Raw genomic sequence first — 19,492 nt, 5'->3', positions numbered from 1 at the left:
CCAGCCTTAATTGTCTATTGGATACTTGCTAGCCAATCAACATCTTTCCTATATTTCCTGAAATATTTTTTGTTTGGTTTGATCCTGGTAAAGTAGAATGGCCATTAACACTTTGCTCTTGGAAATTATACCCCTGTAAATGCGACCAACGTTGTATTAGATTTGGGGTTGCTATAGAATATTGAACTTGCCTTTCATTTAAACTACTAGAACTTTTCCAGACAAACTGCTGTAATCATTCTTCCTACTTGTGATGTTGAGTTTTTTAAAACTAAATGTAAGACTTGACCTTTTTCTGTAAAGGACTGAAACTCTGAATAGGTGCACTGGAATCAGACAACACAGCACTTAAGGCTAATTACCTATTGGACAGTACTCTATTAGCATATATTTGGAAAATGTCCCTACTCACTATTCTGTGCTGGCTAGATCTTTTGGTGTATACAGATAATTGTAGGAGGGATTAGGGGATGGAGTAAGACAAGCCAGAGTCACTTTGGAGGAGGACAATGAGTAGAAGGGAGGTTGGTGGCGAGCTTCATGGAGGTCTTTCTGTCTCCTTTATTTCTTCCCCTAAAGATTAAGGACTTTTTGCTGATCCTGACTCTGACTGATCCTGAAGTCAACAGGGAGCTCACTTGGACTTCACATTTTTCCATATTGAATTTAAGTTTACCAGATTAAACCCCTTGCTTTAACTTGTCTTTTTGGATTGTGACTCTGCCATGCAGTATGTTAACTATCCCTTCCAACTTTATGTCCTTTGCAGATTTGATAAGCATGCAATATATACCTTTATCCAAGTTACATCTCCAGTGTATTTTGCTGCAGGACTCAAGCTAAATTGTTATTGAACCATTAACAACTATTCTTTGAGTCTGGCCATTCAGTTATTTTATATGTGCTTGTGTCTTCTCTTTTAAGATGGAAATATTCTTAACACTGAAGCACAGTTCCGGGAACTAGTAGGTACTTAATTAGCAATTAATATTTAATAATTAATATCAATTGATTAGTAACCCTGTCAAAAAAAGGAAAGAACCAAAATGTATTACAGTCGATTCTTGTTGAAGCATGTTGACCTGTTGCCTTAAATATTATTTTTCTAGGTGTGCCCTAGGTGTTTTCTAGGTGTACCAGAAATTTGCTAGGAATTGAAGTCATTTGATTTTAATTTGCAGGTGCTTTGGTCCCTCTTTTTGAAAATAAGCATGTTTAGCTCTTTTTTGTTTTTTTTTTAATAGCTTTTTATTGACAGAACATATGCATGGGTAATTTTTACAACATTGTCCCTTGTACTCACTTCTGTTCCAATTTTTCCTTTCCCTTCCTTCACCCCCTCTCCTAGATGGCAGCAAGTCTCATATGTATATATATAAACATGTCTATATATATAAACATATTAAAGTATATCTTAGATACAATATATGTGTACAGATCCGTATAATTCCTTGTTGCATTAGAAGAGTTGGATTCAGAAGGTAAAAATAACCTGGGAAGAAAAACAAAAATGCAAGTACTTCACATTCATTTCCCAATGTTCCTTCTCTGGGTATAGTTAATTCTATCCATCATTGATCAATTGGAACTGAATTGGATCTTCTCTTTGTCTAAGATATCCACTTCCATCAGAATATCTCCTCCTACAGTATTGTTGTTGATATGTATAATGATCTCCTGGTTTTGTTCCTTTCACTCAGCATCAGTTCATGTAAGTCTCTCCAAGCCTCTCTATATTCATCCTGCTGGTCATTTCTTACAGACAATAATATTCCATAACATTCATATACCACAATTTACCCAACCATTCTCTAATTGATAGACATCCATTCATTTTCAGTTTCTAGCCACTACAAAAAGGGCTGCTACAAATATTTTGGCACATTCAGGTCCCTTTCCCTTCTTTAATATCTCTTTGGGATATAAGCCCAGTATTAACACTCTTGGATCAAAGGGCACCCATACTTTGATAACTTTTTGAGCATAGTTCCAAATTGCTCTCCAGAATGGTTAGATCGGTTCACAACTCCACCAACAATGCGTCAGTGTCCCAGTTTTTCTGCATCCCCTCCAACATTTGTTATTATCTTTTCCTGTCACCTTAGCCAATCTGATAAGTGTGTAGTGGTATCTCAGAGTTGTCTTAATTTGCATTTTTGTGATCAATAATGATTTGGAATACCTTTCATATGAGTAGAAATAGTTTCAATTTCTGTGCAATTGTCTGTTCATATCCTTTGGTCATTTGTCAATTGGAGAATGGTTTGATTTCTTATAAATTAGAGTTAGTTCTCTATATATTTTGGAAATGAGGCCTTTATCAGAATCTTTAACTGTAAAAATGTTTTCCTAGTTTATTGCTTCCCTTCTGATTTTGTTTGCATTAGTTTTGTTTTTACAAAAGCTTTTTAATTTGATATATTAAAATTTTTCTATTTTGTGATTAATAATGATCCTCCTCCACAAGTCTGAAAGATAAACTATCCAATGTTCCTCTAATTTATTTATAATCTTTTTCTTTATGCTAAATCATTAACCCATTTTGATCTTATCTTGCTGTACGGTTTTAAGTGTGGTTCCATGCCTAGTTTCTGCCATACTAATTTCCAGTTTTCCCAGCAGTTTTTGTCAAATAGTGAATTCTTATCCCAAAAGTTGGGATATATGGGTTTGTCAAACACTAGATTGCTATAGTTATTGACTATTTTGAACTATTTTCACTTATTCCACTGAACAGCTAGTCTATTTCTTAGCCAATACCAGATGGTTTTGGTGACTGCTGCTTTATAATATAGTTTTAGAGATGTTTGGCTCTCTTGCAGTAGATAGAGCACTGCACTTGGAGTCAGGAAGACCTGAGTTCAAATTTGTTCTCAGATACTTTTTAGTTGAGTGACTCCAGGCATATTCCTTAATTTCTGTTTGCCTTAGTTTCCTTCAACTGCAAAATGGAGGTAATAATAGTACTTACTTCCCAGTGTTGCTGTGAAGATCAAATGAGATAATAAGTGCTTAGCATAGTGTCTGGCACACAATAGGTGCTATTTAGTTAGCTGTCATGATGATAGTTGTTATTATTCAGACTAATGTTAGTCTTGATTGTTGGACCAAGTTCATCTCATGCATGTTCTTATGGTCTTTCAGAAATAACTGATGGTGGCTTGCAGTCACATAGGTCAGTTCTTTCAATACTCAGGCATGTAATTCATCTGTTTATAACTTAGATTTCTTAAGAATAGCTATATGCTATCTTATTGCTATCTTAAATACCATCTTCTCGTTAACCACTTTTGTTCCCTCTTTTCAAGTATCCCAAGGTAATATAAAGAAAACATAAGACTTTACTACTAATTCTTTTCTTGGAATTTTGCGTCCTGAGAACCTCTCTGGCTTTCTAGGTACTATTTTTCTTCCTTCATTGTAACATGTTCAGTAGATAATACATAGAGAATTTTTTCTCTCCTCTATTTTTTTTATTTGAAAGCTATTTTGAGTAGTAAAGAAAACCTTTAGGAAGTGTTTTTATCAATCCTGGTTATATGAACTTCATCCCTGGTCAGAAATATGCTTTTCTGTGTTTAAATCCCTTGTTTAGAAATAAAAATTATATTTGCTGACACTATCTTTTTAGTTAGTTGCTTTTAATTCAGATCAATTTTTCCCTTTTGCATCCCTTGCTTTCAAGAACAAGAGGGAAATAAACAGTTGTTTCCCAGTAATTCTATAATATTCACCATCATTTTCTAGTTTTCTTCTGGAAGTCTTATTTTTGCCTATGTCAAGAGTCAGTAGTAATCATTCTTGTTAATAAGTTCTCTTTTATGTCTTGTGTATGTCTCATGAAAGTAAAAGGTCTGACAAATAGTACTTTAGTAACTCATGAAAAGGTTGTTACCAGCTACAGCTTCATTTCTTATCAGTGGCTCTGCTTGGTTTTACCTGAAGGAAGGCCTCCTCTACCTTTCCCCTTTTCTTTTAAGTATCCTTTTGTGCATTATCTTCCCCCATTAGATTGTAAATTCTCTGAGGGGTAGAGAAGTTAGCACCTAGTAATTCTAACATCGATGTTAGGATTTCTAGGTGCTAACTGTAGAGACTTTTTTATTTATATCCCCAGTGTTGAGCATAGAGTACTGTTAGGATTCTTAAAGATGTTATGGGCCAGAACTTGAGACAAGGTAATCTTCTTGGTTCAAACCTTTGAGGGAGTTTATACCTTTATTAGGAGTTTGCTCATTGATTCTGTAAGGAGTTCCCACAAGCTCATTCTCTGGGAGGATATAAGGAGCCAACATTGAGTGGGGAAGTCAGTCTGGATTGGTCAAGGAGAAGACTTCTCAGGAGAACTTTAGGGAAGCTCGAGGAGATTCAGAGCTAGGATTCAGTGGATTCGCAAGTCCAGCAGAAAAAGGAAAAGCCTGTTCATGGACTTCCAGGATTGAATCTAGGATTGAATTTTGGGAAACCCACAATCCCACTCTAGGAGATTCAGCATCTGATTCCCACACTCTAGGAGATTCAGAGTCAAGATTTCATTCCCACATCTGTTTTTGTGCTGGCTGGAGGCTTTGGATTCAGAGGGAGCTGGAGAGAAGATTTTGAAAGAGACAGTAAAGGACTTTAACTCCTGGCTGCATTTTGGGGATTACTGATACTGGAACTAAAACTAAGGCTGCCTCTCCAGAAGCTCTCCAAGCATCCTGCTCCCCAAGAGAAGGATTACAATCTAGAGACAACAGAACTTCACATTTTGCTGCCCCATGTGGGGCAAAGACTTTTGCTTATCTGACTCTGGCTGATTCTGAGCCCTTCAGGGAGCTAGCCCAGATTTTACAGAGTATAGCATACAGTATGCATTTATTAAAGGTTATTTTATTGAATTACTGTCCACTTAAAAGCTTACATAACTCTACTATCTTTGGAGTATAAACCATTGCTTCCCTACCTTCTTCCTTGAGTTCCAACCTCCATCCCAATTAAGGTCCCCTTTATTTATATTTATTTATTTATTTTTTGTTGAGGCAGTTGAAGTTAAATGACTTGCCCAGGGTCACACAGCCAGGACGCGTTAAATGTTTGAAGTCAGATTTGAAATTAAAGCCTCTTGACTTCAGGACTGGTGCTTTATCCACTGCTTCGCCTAGCGGTCTCCCCCCCCCCCCACCTCCCTTTTTTTTATTTTAAGAACATATTTAATGGCAATGGATAGATATCTTGGGTCTTGGAGAGCTGTTCCTCAAGATATTTCACCTCTTCTCCTCTGAAGGAGACAATCCAAGTTTTGGAATATTGGTTACTTGGCTATGCCAAAAATGCAAACCTCACATAATTAATTCAAGTCCCTGCAGACTTTTTTTTTTTTTTTTTTTTTTTTTTGTAAACTTAAGTGTAGTAACTCAGCTGCTAAGTAGAGCCTTTACAGACTTTAATCATTTCTTGAGAGCTGTTCTTTCATTTGTTTGGGCAATTTTATAGGCAATCCTACTTCCTTTTCCTTACTTCACAATCTGTTATTTCTTTTCTTTTTACCAATTTGTTTCACTTAACAAATTTATTCATTTGTTTTACTTTTTATTCTTAAATCCTTCTCTTTAGATTTTTACTTTCTCTTTCATATTGAATCCTTTTGTTCCTTTTTTTCCCCTCAACTGTGGAAAATAGAACAGAAAAGATACCAGACCCATTGGGGCTTTAACTACTAGAGACTAATAGTTTGAATTGTAGTACTTCCATGTAATGGAGAAATTTGTGTCCAAATTCTCCAACCAAGATTTGCTCCCTATGGCTTTATCCTTGACAGCATAAAAAAGATAATTTGGGAGAGCTGATGGGAGAAGTATGTTGGGAATTGAAGGGGAAAACTGCTTGGAAAAGAGAAACCGAATGAAAAGTATAATTAATCTTGTTTCTCCAATTTGTTTTTATTTTCTTCTGGTTTCCCCATGGCAGGGATATGGTAAATGTCTTTGTTCTTCTGGTATTCCTGTTCTTTTTCCTTGCCTTATCTATATGCTTATATCCAAATATTCACATTTCTCTTGAATGTTATATTTTAGGCTCTTTATTTTGTTTCTTTTTTGATTTTCTTTCATTCATTCATTCATTCATTCATTCATTCACCCATTTATTTATTTATTTATTTATTTATTTATTTATTTATTTATTTATCAGTAAGCTAAATGGTTATGCAATAGATTATTATAGATTAGCTTTGTGTCAGTGGACAGACCTAGACTTGTTCTGGAAAGAAAAATGCACCCTATACATTTGGCTATTTAAATAGATTGAGCCTCAAATCTGCCAAACTTTAATAACATCTGCATAGTCTTAAGAGCTTGGAGAGACCTTTGAAGCCATCAGGCTTTCCCTTCTTCCTTCCCAATTTATAGAAAGTACAGCCACGAAGATTAACTGATTTGCCAAGGATCACACAACTAGTACATGTTAGCAGTAGGTTTTAAATCCAGGTCTTTCTGACTCTTGCATTATTCATCAAACCATTCTGTCTCTATTCATCATTTCATCATCTAGATTAGATCTTTTTATTTCAGGGGAATATCAGCAAAAATTTCAAAATGTATTTTTTTAAAATAACATTGTCTTGTAAATTAGGCTTTCTTAAAATGAGATTTGTTCTTTTTCTTTTGAATTTTATTGTTTCACTTCTATACATATGTCATTAAGTCTGATTTTGTACTGTTAAAATAGAAAGCACATGTTAATAAATATCTATTATTAGTTCCTAAGTATTGTAATATTAAAGTGTTTTCTATAGAACCATAATGATTTACATTCTATGATTTTATTTGCTTTAACTTTTATTCACAATCTTTGATAGATTATGCAATCATTGTCAGATGAGAACCGGGGAATTAGAAAGAAGAAGGGACTTCAAATACTTCATTTTTTTCACTCTATCAAACTTGAAGGAATTGTGAATATCATCTTCATCATAGCATATTGCATGCTTATATAATTCTGAAGAGAGATCATGTTAGGCCAACCTTCTTGTAACACTCTTGGCTTAACTGGACAGAGGCAGATCATCTGACCACAGCATACATCTATCTGCCTCTGAACCTTGAGTATACAAAGTCAGGGAACCTGGGTTCAAATTCCTTCCTTGCTTACTGACCACATAGGCAAGGTGCATAAACTCTGTACATTTCAGTTTTCTCATTGTTAGAGGAGTTGGACATGATGACATTTTAAGGCCCTCCCTGGCTCTGAATTTATGATCTTAAGGGCCAGTCTTGTGATTGGTTCTGCAAATTATCGAATGAATTAGAAAAACTTCTTAAAATTGAATTTTCAGTTAGATAGATTAGATTTCTATGTTACTTTAATTATATATAGAAAGATTAGAGAAATTGTTATTATTGAATCAAGAACAACTATCATTGCCTTAACATAATTTTACACGGATGGAAAAATGAGACAAATAGTAGAATCAGTCCCTGAGAGCTATACTCCAACAGATAAAAAAATATTCTAAATTGTACACATTAATCATCTTTTCAATTGGCATTTTTTTGGGTAAACTTTGAGATTTGTTTCACAGGAATTTACTTTGAATTATTTAACTGTGATAACCCTTTAATGCTATGAAAAGTTCATATCCCATAGTTTGAAATCTAATAGTATTCACTATAAAATTCATTATTAAGTTAGACTCATAAGATATTTGTTAATATAGATGCTTGAATAATCTCCATTGTTATTGAAAAAGCTTGATTTTTAAAACTCATTAAAATTTTTTTTTGAACTCAAATATGATAAAAATGTACTTTCAAATTTGAAAGAATAAAACATTTTTTGATAAGTTGGTATGTGTGATCATGTGTGATCCTTAGTTTTTAAGAAAGTATACTTTTCAAATGATAACTTATTTGTTCTTTAAAAAATATTTCTTTATAAAGATATTTTAAAAACAATTTTCATAAAATATCATTGGTGCTTTATAACTTGAGGAATTTTCTGTTTTGGAATATAACTATCTTTTAGAAGATTCCTGAACTAAATCTTTATGTCCTTCAGATACATTCAAATTGGGTATATTTTACAATATTGTAAAATATACCCAATATATTTAATATACCTAACCTTAGACAACTTGTTTTAATTGATGGATAATGAATGTTTTGAAGCTTTCCTCTCTGTCTTGGTTCAAAGAGGCACTTAGCTTTTTACCTCAGCTAACCATGTGCCACCTTAACTGGGAGGTTATGTCTTTTACAGTGGATAAAATTTCTTTATCTTGAAATGGAATCAACCTTTCATTTGCTGGCAGATTTCTTTCTTTTATCTGTAATGAGAGCCATTAAAGTTTTATTTCCTGTCAGGATTTTGAAAATTTTAGATTTTATTTGATTGAGCTCTTTTATATTTGAATAGGGAAATTTCTTCTTTAATTTTAATTTTTTTTTTTTAAAGTAATGGACTTTTAACAATTTCATTATTCTGTCACTTATTTTGCCAACTCTGATATGTGATCCAATAATCAAGTATATTAAAAATTTCTTGGGTAAATAATGCTTTACTTCCTATATAATATAAATTAGCATTCTCCTCCCACCCCTTAATACTGTTTTACTTCTGTTTTATTCCATTAACAATTGGGATATTTTTTCCTGGACAATTTTAACATTGGGTAACCTTTAAAATTTACTATGTTGACCTGATCATATTCATTACCATTTCTCTTTTTTCTTAGTAATATATTGTAATAGATATAATAATGTAATATATTATATATAATATATAATAATTAAACAAAGTTCATCTGAAGAAAATAGTAAAATGTATTCACTATTTTTAAGAATCATTTGTGTTTCTAATAATTTGATATAAGGTACAACTTCAAGTAAAAGAGGGAAATAAAACTTTTATGAAACATTTTATGAAATTAGAATTTATTATAAGTGCAGTGCATTAAATAACAATAAAAACAGAGCATTATCCTAGATGTAAATGTAGGTTTTTATGCATCTAAAAAATGCCATATCAATTCTTTGATGTGAACATTACCCATTATGTATATAGCAGTAGTTTGATTTCTGCTCCTTCACATCAATCTTTTGTTGCAGAAATTATTATAGAAAGAGAGAATTTCTGACTTTACTTTTTTTCTCCTTTTAGACTTCTTTGTAAATTACAGTATTATATAAATCATGATGCATATTTGACTCACTCAATTCAACTAGACACACAGAATTTTTATTTGAAAGTTTTGTTATTGTTGACAGGGAGTATGACAGTGGCTAGTGTGATAGACTTTGGAGTTAGTAATACTTGAATTTAGATCTCACATCTGATTATTATGTGATCATAGACATAAGACAAAAATTCTCTGAAACACAGGCAATTAATGTTTCTTTTCTTCTTGAAACCAGTTGCAGTCTCTATTTGTTGAAGTAATTCTGTGCTGCCTCATTTCCATTGTAGGCAATTTAAGTCTTATTTAGAGGTGTAGTTTACAGAAACAGACTTCTAAATGCTAAAGTGAAATTTTGACCATGTAACAAAAATTTGTTTGTTTGTTTGTTTGTTTGTATATTTGGAAGCTCTCAACACCTTAGCATATCCAAGTTCGTGTTACATTATTTTAATTGACATTAAATTGTACTAATAATTTTAATCTACTTATTTGCCAGTTACAAGAGAAGAGAACTGACTTGCTATAGTTACTATATGTAAATTGGACTTAAAGAATATCCTCTTTTCATATATGTATATATATGTTGGCTTTTAGGATAATTTTTATTATTGTTGTTGATTTGTTTGGGATTTTTAAATTTTGTTTTGCTATTTTAGAATTAGAATTTAATTGTTAATTTAGAATTTCTTATGTTAAGTTTTATTTATACTTCCTTTAGGGATTAGGAGCAGACAGCAAGAACCTATATCCTTTCCTGCTCCCAATTATTCAACTGAGTACAGATGTTTCCCAGCCACCACATGTTTATCTTTTGGAAGATGGTTTAGAATTATGGTAAGAGGAAGAAGTCTGATTCTCAATTTTACATTTTTTCCTGCCTTCCTTCTTTATCTACTCATTGAAATTTGACATTTTGGGAATATATTGGGATTATGATAAATTTCTCTATGCAAAAATTGTCTTCCATGAGAGGTTAGGAAAGTTGGAATGTGATTTTACTAGATATACACAAGTTAATTTTTCAACTTAAATTCTTTGATCCATTGAGTGCTGAGTTATGTCTGAAACTCTATTTCTATTACTAATGATTTTTTTTCCCTTGGCATAGTAGCATTTAGTTTTTATTGTTGCTATACATTTTTTTCCCTGAAAGAGTTAATAAGTATTCATTCCACAATGAAATTGTATTTATTTATCTGCATGGCTATAAGGACAAAATGATTATATAGGTTTTTTTGAGTCTCATCTATACCTTTTATTTTTGTGTCATAGCCTTTTCTTCAGAGAGAAACAGTTGTTAACCAAACACAAACCAAAAAGTGACTCTGGTTAATAGAGGCCGTATTCTTTCTATGGAAAGATGTTCCCAAACTTTTTGGGTTCATATGTCCCTTAATATATCAGTAAGTTTTTCAAGCACCAAAATAAGTGCCATTTACTAAGTAGTTAAGCTTAAATAATTTAAGAGTATTAATATGTCATAAAAACTTTGAAGTGTTTTGAAAGAAATTCTACACATACTTTTTTTAAAAAAAATAATAATAGCTTTTTATTTTTCAAAATATATGCAAAGATAGTGTTCAACATTCACCCTTGCAAAACCTTGTGTTCCAAATTTTCCTTTCTCCCTCCTCAGCTTCCCCCCCCTCCCTCCTTTCCCTAGATAGCAAGTAATCTAGAATAGGTTAAATATGTGAAATTCTTTTACATTTCCACATGGAGCAGCGAGGTGGCATAGTGGATAGAGCACCAGCCTTGAATTCAGGAGGACCTGAGTTCAAATCTGGTCTCAGACACTTAACACTTCCTAGCTGTGTGATCCTGGGCAAGTCACTTAACCCAGCCTCAAAAATAAATAAATAAATGAATGAAATAAAATAAACATTTCCACATTTACCATGCTGCACAAGAAAAATCAGATCAAAAGGGAAAAAAATGAGAAAGAAAAAGCAAACAACAAGAAAGGTGAAAATACTATGTTGTGATCCACATTCAATCCTTAGAGTTCTTTCTGTAGATGCAGTGACTCTCTCCATCACAAGACTGTTGGAATTGCCCTGAATCATCTCATTGTTAAAAGAAGCAAGTCTATCATAGTTATTTATCGCATTATCTTGTTGCTGTATACAATGCTTTCTTAGTTCACTTAGTATCAGTTCATATGTCTCTCTAGACCGTTCTGAAATCATCCTGCTCATCATTTCTTATGAACAATATTACTTCATAACCTTCATATACCATAATTGTTCAGCCATTCCCCAATTGATGGGCATCCACTCAATTTCCAGTTCCTTGCCACTACACAAAGGACTGCTACAAACACTTTTGCTTGTGTGAGTCTTTTTTCCTTTTTTATGATCACTTTGAATAGAGGCTCAGTATTGATACTACTGCTGGATCAAAGATTATGAACAGTTTGATAGCCCTTGGGTATAAACCCAAATTACTCTATAGAATGATTATAATAACTTCACCAACAATGTCCCAGCTTTCCCACATTTATCATTATTATTTCCTGTCATTTTAGCCAACTGAATTATGTGAAGTTGTAACCTCAGAGTTGTTTTAATTTGCATTTCTCTAACAAAAGTGATTTAGAGCATTTTTTCATATCATTAGAAATGGCTTTAATTTTTTCATCTGAAAATTGTCTATTCATATCCTTTGATCAATTGAGGAACAACTTGTATTCATATAAAGTTGAGTCAGTTTTCTATATATTTTAGACATGAGACTTTTAACAGAAATACCACCTTTAAAATTTTTACCCCCAGTTTTTGGTTTCCCTTCTAATCTTGCCTGTATTTGTTTTATTTATATGAAACCTTTAAAAACTTATCCATTTTGCCTTTTATAATATTTTCTAGTTCTTCATTGACCATAAATTTCCTTCCTTCTCCACAGATCTGAGAGGTAGACTATTCCTTGTTGTTCTAATTTGCTTATTGTATAACTTTTTACGTCTAAATCATGAACCCATTTCAACCTTATATCTGGTATATGTTGTTTGATGTTAATCTGTGCCTAGTTTTTGCCATCCTATTTTCCAATTTTCCCAGCAAATTTTGTTAGTGAGTTCTTATCCCAGAAGTTGGAGTTTTGAGGTTTATCAAACACTAGATTACTATAGTCATTGACTATTGTATCTTGTGACTTTAACCCTAAGTATTCTATTTCTTAGCCAATACCAAATGGTTTTGATGACAAGATGATAAGTAATCTCAAGTGCCTTGGCCACCTTTTGAGTCTCTCTCTAAAGATCTGGGCAGGCCAAGCCAAGGTATGATTTCTTTTAGCAAACACCTTGATACCTCCTGAGCCTTCTCAGTTTTGCAAAGGAAGGCTTTGAAGGCTCTGTAAGGAAGCATATGTGTAAAATATATTTGCCAATCTTACTCCGAGTGTGTACTGCTCTGGATGGGCTTCAGGAGGGTGGTGGTGGTGGTTTAAAACCCCTTTCAAGATTTACTGGGGCATAAACTCAGCAGGCCTGATCGACGTGTTTAATTGTTTCTCCTAGCTTGTGACCAGTTGAAATAGGTTTCACAGGGGTTTGGAGAGCATTTTCCCCCCAAGTGAGTAGCTTGGCTTAGGCCAAAGAGAAGTTTCCACTGGCCGATCTTGGATTAGAAGTTGTTCTGAGAGTGTTTGAAACCACTTAGAAGGAGAAAGGGTGTACCTCCTTTCTTTAGCAAAGGCTTGTTCTCTTTGCTAAATATGTGAGTGTAATAGTGTGGGAGTTGGGGAATTAAAGGATGCCATGGTCAGAGGCAGACAGGCAGCAGGATGAACAGCTGAATCTGCAACCAGTTCCTCTTGGCCTGAAGTGAATCCCCATTCTGCTGTCTTTTACAAAACATAACAGAAACCTCTCTAGTTTTCTCTCTAGGATAGCTTGCCATAATTGTTTTGTTGCCAAAAATCCCCTTTTTTCCACTTAGTCCTATGAACATGCACAATATGTTAGTCATTATGGATGTCCACTCTCATTCTTTTCCCCAATTCTAAAACTCTGAGGGAAAGTGCTCTGGTCCTAGTGGAGGGTTAGAACCTCCAATATTGGCCTAGAGTGAGCCCTCAATTAGAAGAGCTGTGGCAGCTAGCTCTAAAGGCAAGAGGGTCACCCCAAAGGCACCAAGTTACTTTGAGAAGTAAGCAAGGGATCTGAGGTAGGGTTCCAGACACTGTCGTGACCTCTAGAACCTGGCCCCATCTTCCATCAATGTACAGTATAAAAAACTTTAGGGCTAAGGCCAGGGGAAGAGATTCATTTAGCCTTCAGGGTCTTAACAGACTGATAAGACTATGTGGGCCTTTAGACAAAACAATTTCATAGCTCTGGATAGGGAAGGGGAGCTGGAAGTTTTAGGAGGTTTTATGGCTTCAGTCAGAGAAGCTTCTTGTGTGGGGCTTCAGATCAAGATATCATCTACATATTGGATAACCAGTGCCTGTTCAAATATATGGGGGATATCCCAGAAGCCTTGAGCTACTGCCATGTTATGGACATGACTGCCCATGTTAATTGAGAGGTGTTAACTTTCCCTGGATTTGCCCCTTCAAAGACAAAAAGAAATTATGAATCTTTATGCAGTGGATGCAAAAGAAAGCATCTTATAAGATCTAAGGTAGAAAACCATTTTGTCCCCTGGGATACTTCTATTGAGCTTATGGCTTCTACTGACCATTTGCTCTGATTTTCTATTATGAGGGGTAAATGCAGGCACATGATTGTAATAGGGTCAAAACAGGTCCTTCAGGCTTCAGCCTAAGAGCACACACATGACAAGATAAAGCATCCTTACATCTATTAACAGCCCATTGCTCAGTAATAATTCTATCTTATAGCCAGACTCATGAATAATCATGTGGGAAACAAAGAAACAACTAGAAAACTGACTCAAAAGGATCCCACCCTGAGCAGAGGCTAAGATTGTCCTCCCAACTCCTGCCCAGATAATTCGTCTACCTATGATGGTTCAGAAAGATATTCCTCTGAGTAACTTATGGCATTTTTCTCAAATTTTCTCAAATGGTGGGTTACTGACTTAATGACTAAACAATCAAATCCCAAACTCAAAAGAATATCACTTACAGTCCTAAGAGATTTTATCTATAATAGCAAATTCTACTAATCGTAGCTTAGAGCTATATAAATTATATTTTAAAAGTTTACCAGGACTTACACATACAGGAAATTTGGTTTAACATGTTTATATGTTTAAACTTATCCTAATGCAAAGGATCAATCATTAAACAAACTTATAGATTCTTAGTAAACACATTCCTTGCTTAGGAACTAATACTTTAAAAACTATTTGTTCAGCTCATTTGGAATTGTAGTCTTTTACCTCTTAATTTTTCACATTATTATCAAAATACTCTAAATAATACATAGATCTGACAAAGCTTTTCCAGTGTGGTACAGAGTTGGCATAATCTTTAAGGAGGCCACCAATCCCTTTGATATATTGAATCACAGTTTATATGCTAATCGTCACAAAATCCAGTCCACAAATAAATAATGGAAATTTATACTGGGAAAGATAGCAGAGATAATGGCAGTAGTGCAGCCATCCACTTGGGTGACTTTGAATTGATATATCTAAGTGGCATTTATTTCCATGTCAAGAGAAGACTTTCTTACATATACTCTAGTCTTAACTTGATATTTTGCTGACTGTGTTTGAAAAATATATGTCTTAGATTGTATTTTTGGCCTATTACATTTCTGAGTAGCATGTGCTTTAGAGTTTCTCAGTTATTTTCCTTTGTTAACAAATAAATGCCTCAGTAATTATTTTAATCAGTTATATTTCTTCATTATTCATTATTATAATATATTAATAGTAATATGGAATACAGTTGTCATCTGTTTCATCATTCACTGTTCTTTTTTTTAATTTTCAAATTCACAGCATTTCCTTTTTTTATAGTTTTTTTTTCATTTTTTAAAAATTAATTTTATAATTATAACTTTTTTTTTGACAGTACATATGCATAGGTAATTTTTTACAACATTATCCCTTGCACTCACATCTATTCTGAATTTTCCCTCCTTCCCTCCACCCTCTCCCCCACATGGCAGGTAGTCTCATACATGTTAAATGTGTTATAGTATATCCAAGATACAATATATGTGTGCAGAACCGAATTTCTTATTGCAAAGGAAGAATTGGATTCAAAAGGTAAAAATAATCTTGGAAGAAAAACAAAAAATGCAAACAGTTTACACTCATTTTCCAGTGTTCCTTCTTTGGGTGTAGCCGATTCTGTCCATCATTGATCAATTGGAACTGAATTAGATCTTCTCTTTGTTGAAGATATCCACTTCCATCAGAATACTTCCTCATACAGTATTGTTGTTGAAGTGTATAATGATCTCCTGGTTCTGCTCATTTCACTCAGCATCAGTCCATGTAAGTCTCTCCAAGCCTCTCTGTATTCATCCTGCTGGTCATTTCTTACAGAACAATAATATTCCATAGCATTCATACACCATAATTTACCCAACCATTCTCCAATTGATGGGTATCCATTTATTTTCCAGTTTCTAGCCACTACAAAAAGAGCTTCCACAAATATTTTGGCACATACAGGTCCCTTTCCCTTCTTTAGTATTTCTTTGGGATATAAGCCCAGTAGTAGCACTGCTGGGTCAAAGGGTATGCACAGTTTGATAACTTTTTGGGCATAATTCCAGATTGCTGTCAAGAATGGTTGGATTCTTTCACAACTCCACTAACAATGCATCAGTGTCCCAGTTTTTCCCACATCCCCTCCAACATTCATCATTATTTTTTCCTGTCATCTTAGCCAATCTGACAAGTGTGTAGTGGTATCTCAGAGTTGTCTTAATTTGCATTTCTCTGATCAGTAGTGATTTGGAACACTTTCATATGAGTGGAAATAGTTTCAATTTCATCACCTGAAAATTGTCTGTTCATATCCTTTGACACTGTTCTTCCTTTTTTAAGAGTCATATATTATGAGTCATTTATTTGTTCCTTTGCTGAAAGATTAAGTAAAAATAGAAGCCTCTGTATGTTCTGATATTTGAAATAGGTGAAGTTAAAATTATTTGAATTGAAGATGTAACACAAAAAAAGTGTAAAATATGTCTTTTTATTCCTAATGACATTAACATCTGATAAAAGAATGAGTTCATATTTCTACTTTGATACATTTTTAGCACTAGATCTATTTGAAAAAAAAAAAGGAAAGATGGGAAATAGCAACTCTCAGCTACAAACTTGTATTCTCATAATTTTATGTTCATTAAAATTCCTCCAAATGTCTAATTATTCTAATTGTATCTGTATAATGCCAAGACAATGAATTCACCTAATACATTCAGAACCAAAGCTTAGATTAGTAGTTAATTTGCTGCTAAAGGAAATAGGAGACTGAATTTTTCTCCTCTAAATGGTTCCTATTCTAGCAAGTAATGATATTAGTCTATTATTTTGTTGTTAGAGAAAAACAGCACCACTTGCAATATTTGCCACCAAATGTGCTAATTAAGAATTACATTTAGTCTAGAGATTATGCTAGAAATATTAAATTTATGTTTAAAGAAATTATTTCCCATTATTAACTGATTGATTAATAAGTTAATTTTTGAAAATCCATCACAGAGTTGAACCAATTTTACTCTTCTAATCCTCAAATAATTTTGTTGCACTCTTGTTCACTAGAAAAATTCTACGTATGATTCTCCTAATTTTTCCATTTTATTGAGATTATGATATTATGGTAGGTATATTTTCAGTACAAAAATCTTACAAAGATCCACTTTTTTTTCTTCTTCTTTTGCTGAGGCAATTGAGGTTAAGTGACTTGCCTAGAGTCACATACCTAGGAAGTGTTAATTGTCTGAGGCAGATTTGAACTCAGGTCCTCCTGACTTCAGGGCTGATACTCTATCCACTGCACCACCTAACTGCCCCAAAGAACCATTTTTAAGGAGCATTTTCTGAAATTATAAAACATCTTATTACATTTCACAGATTAATTTTTTCTTTTTCTTTGTGTAAAATAATTAGTTTCTAATAGAATATAAAGCTCACATATTGAATATATTTATGGAATATATTATGTATAATTTTACTTGATATGCTTTAATTGATAAGGAATTTCAACAATAACATCTTTTGTTTACAGTTAGCAAATAATATTTCTTTCTCTACTTTCTTATTTATTCTGCATATACTCATAAGTATGTGTACAGATTGTTAGCATTGATAAATATAAGCTCCTTTAGAATAAGGATTGTTTCACTTTTAATTTTGTGTCCCTATTTTCTAGCACTGAGGCTGGAATATAAGAAAACAATGATTGTTAAAAAATTTATATAAATTTATTATGTAAAATAATTTATGTAAAATTATGAATTATATGTTCATATTAAATGACAGTGAAAAAGTAACTTTGAATAGGTAATTGTATTTAGAATCATGTCAACTTAGATTTCAATAGATTTGAATATTTTGCCCATTCACTTTTTAAAGCTATTCTGGATTGGAGATTCCAGTGTTTCTTGCTAGCTTTTTTTTTTTTTTTTTTTTTTTTTTTTTAATTTATTATTCTGAAGTTGAAAAATAACAAAAAATAACAGTATTTCCATATATGAATAAGATGATTGCATATGATATTTCAAATCTCTATTATATAGAATTTGTTTGGGCTGCTTCTTTTTTCTTTTGGAATTATATAATGAATATAGCATGTTTGCTCTAAAGTTCTAAAGTTTCCTTACTTGTCTGTGTTTCACTCTAAACACTTTTGTCCACTTAAAAACTACTTCACTGTTACTTATTTTTTCATTGTTTTTAGCATCATAGTTTCTAGTTCCTCACTGTGTCTCAATTTTTCCTTCTCATGCACTTTCCTCTTCCTCTTTTTACCCATTAAACCTAATCAGGGAAGCCAAATCTGTAATTTGTCTTAATAATGTCTTATTTTGTACTTTTAGTCCATCATTTCTTTGTCAAGAGATGAGAAGCATGTCTTATCATTGGTCTTTTAGACTATATAATTGATGAAAATTGTTAATTGTTTTCTTTACAATCTTGAAAGCATTGACATCTTATTTTTATTCATCCAACTTTAGATTAAAAAAAAGCTTTCTTAAATATATTCTACATTTTCATGTTTTTAGACATGGTTCTTACTATTTCAGTTATTATAAAGTAAGAATGCTATCTAGCTAGAATTACCATATTCTTACTATACAATAACTTTTCTTTTATAGTCATCTTTTTAATAATATTATGTAAAATTTATTTATTTTTAATAAGAGAGGCAGTACGGCATAGTGGATAGCCAGTTTTAGTATCTGAAATACCTAGGATCAAACATTGCCTCGGACACATTCTGGCTGTGTGTTCATAAGACAACTTTGTTTTCAGGACCATAAATTCTTAAGTCCATAAATTAACAGGTAATTTTGCTAATTAGTATGTTCTCCTTAAAAGAGTTCTATTTCATTGGTTTGGAAATAATTTGGTGATTTCAGCCTTAGTTAATTTGTAGACCTGACATTCTTTTAGCAATCAATATTATAACAAAAAATATGCTTCTATTAGTGCAATTTCATTGCTGATACTCGAATATATTGAATCTTTTCCTATAAAAGATTTGGCATAATCCTTAAAATTAGGAAATATTTTGTACTAGGAAAAAAAAAAATCACAGTTTTGATGGGAGTGGGGAACAACCTTTTCTACCTTTCACTCTTTGTGCATGCATGTTCATATGTGTATTCATACATGCAAATTAAATAACATATATTAGCTTTTGATTTTTTTTTAAGGGGAATTTATTTCTCTCCTTATTATGTGCAGTGTGATTTCAATTATGAATCATATGGAACCTTCCTGGGATAAGAAATGATATGTCATCAATTTTTTAACATGTCTAATAGAAAGGAAAATAACTTTTGCACTTTATTTTTTCTTATTCTAGGTTAGTTACTTTGGAGAATAGTCCATGTCTTACACCAGAGCTGCTTAGAATCTTTCAGAACATGTCCCCACTTCTTGGTATGTGTTCAAATGTAAAATTTTTGAAATTTTTATTTGCAAATCAGTTTTTCAGGCTTTGTTGACTTGAAATGATTATTTTCATTTTTATAGATTTGATGTTACTTAAAAAATACATGTTCACATTTGACTAATTTTCAAACTTTTTCTTGGGTTTTTTATTTCTGTTAGGTATATCTACATTATGTAAAATTGAACTTTAAGCTGTATAATAAATATTGAATAGAACATATTTTCAGCTCCTACTATCTTACTGAATGTCCTTTTCTGTGTTCATGTCATAAATCAATGT

At 32.8% G+C, this 19,492-nt stretch overlaps 1 protein-coding gene across 1 annotated transcript in view; it reads left to right on the top strand.

Annotated features, from left to right (window-relative positions):
- IPO11 (importin 11) overlaps positions 1 to 19,492 on the top strand; it is a 201,433-nt gene that overhangs the window by 86,253 nt on the left and 95,688 nt on the right. Inside the window, exons 21-22 of the mRNA XM_074282418.1 lie at positions 9,876 to 9,991; positions 19,124 to 19,200. Of these exons, the coding sequence (XP_074138519.1) occupies positions 9,876 to 9,991; positions 19,124 to 19,200 (193 nt within the window). The remainder of the gene's footprint in view (positions 1 to 9,875; positions 9,992 to 19,123; positions 19,201 to 19,492) is intronic.

The sequence above is a fragment of the Sminthopsis crassicaudata genome, chromosome 1, assembly GCF_048593235.1.
Source record: "Sminthopsis crassicaudata isolate SCR6 chromosome 1, ASM4859323v1, whole genome shotgun sequence".
Taxonomy (NCBI): Eukaryota; Metazoa; Chordata; class Mammalia; order Dasyuromorphia; family Dasyuridae; genus Sminthopsis; species Sminthopsis crassicaudata.
Note: the sequence above shows the minus strand (reverse complement) of the source record. Positions and strands in the feature narration are given on the sequence as shown.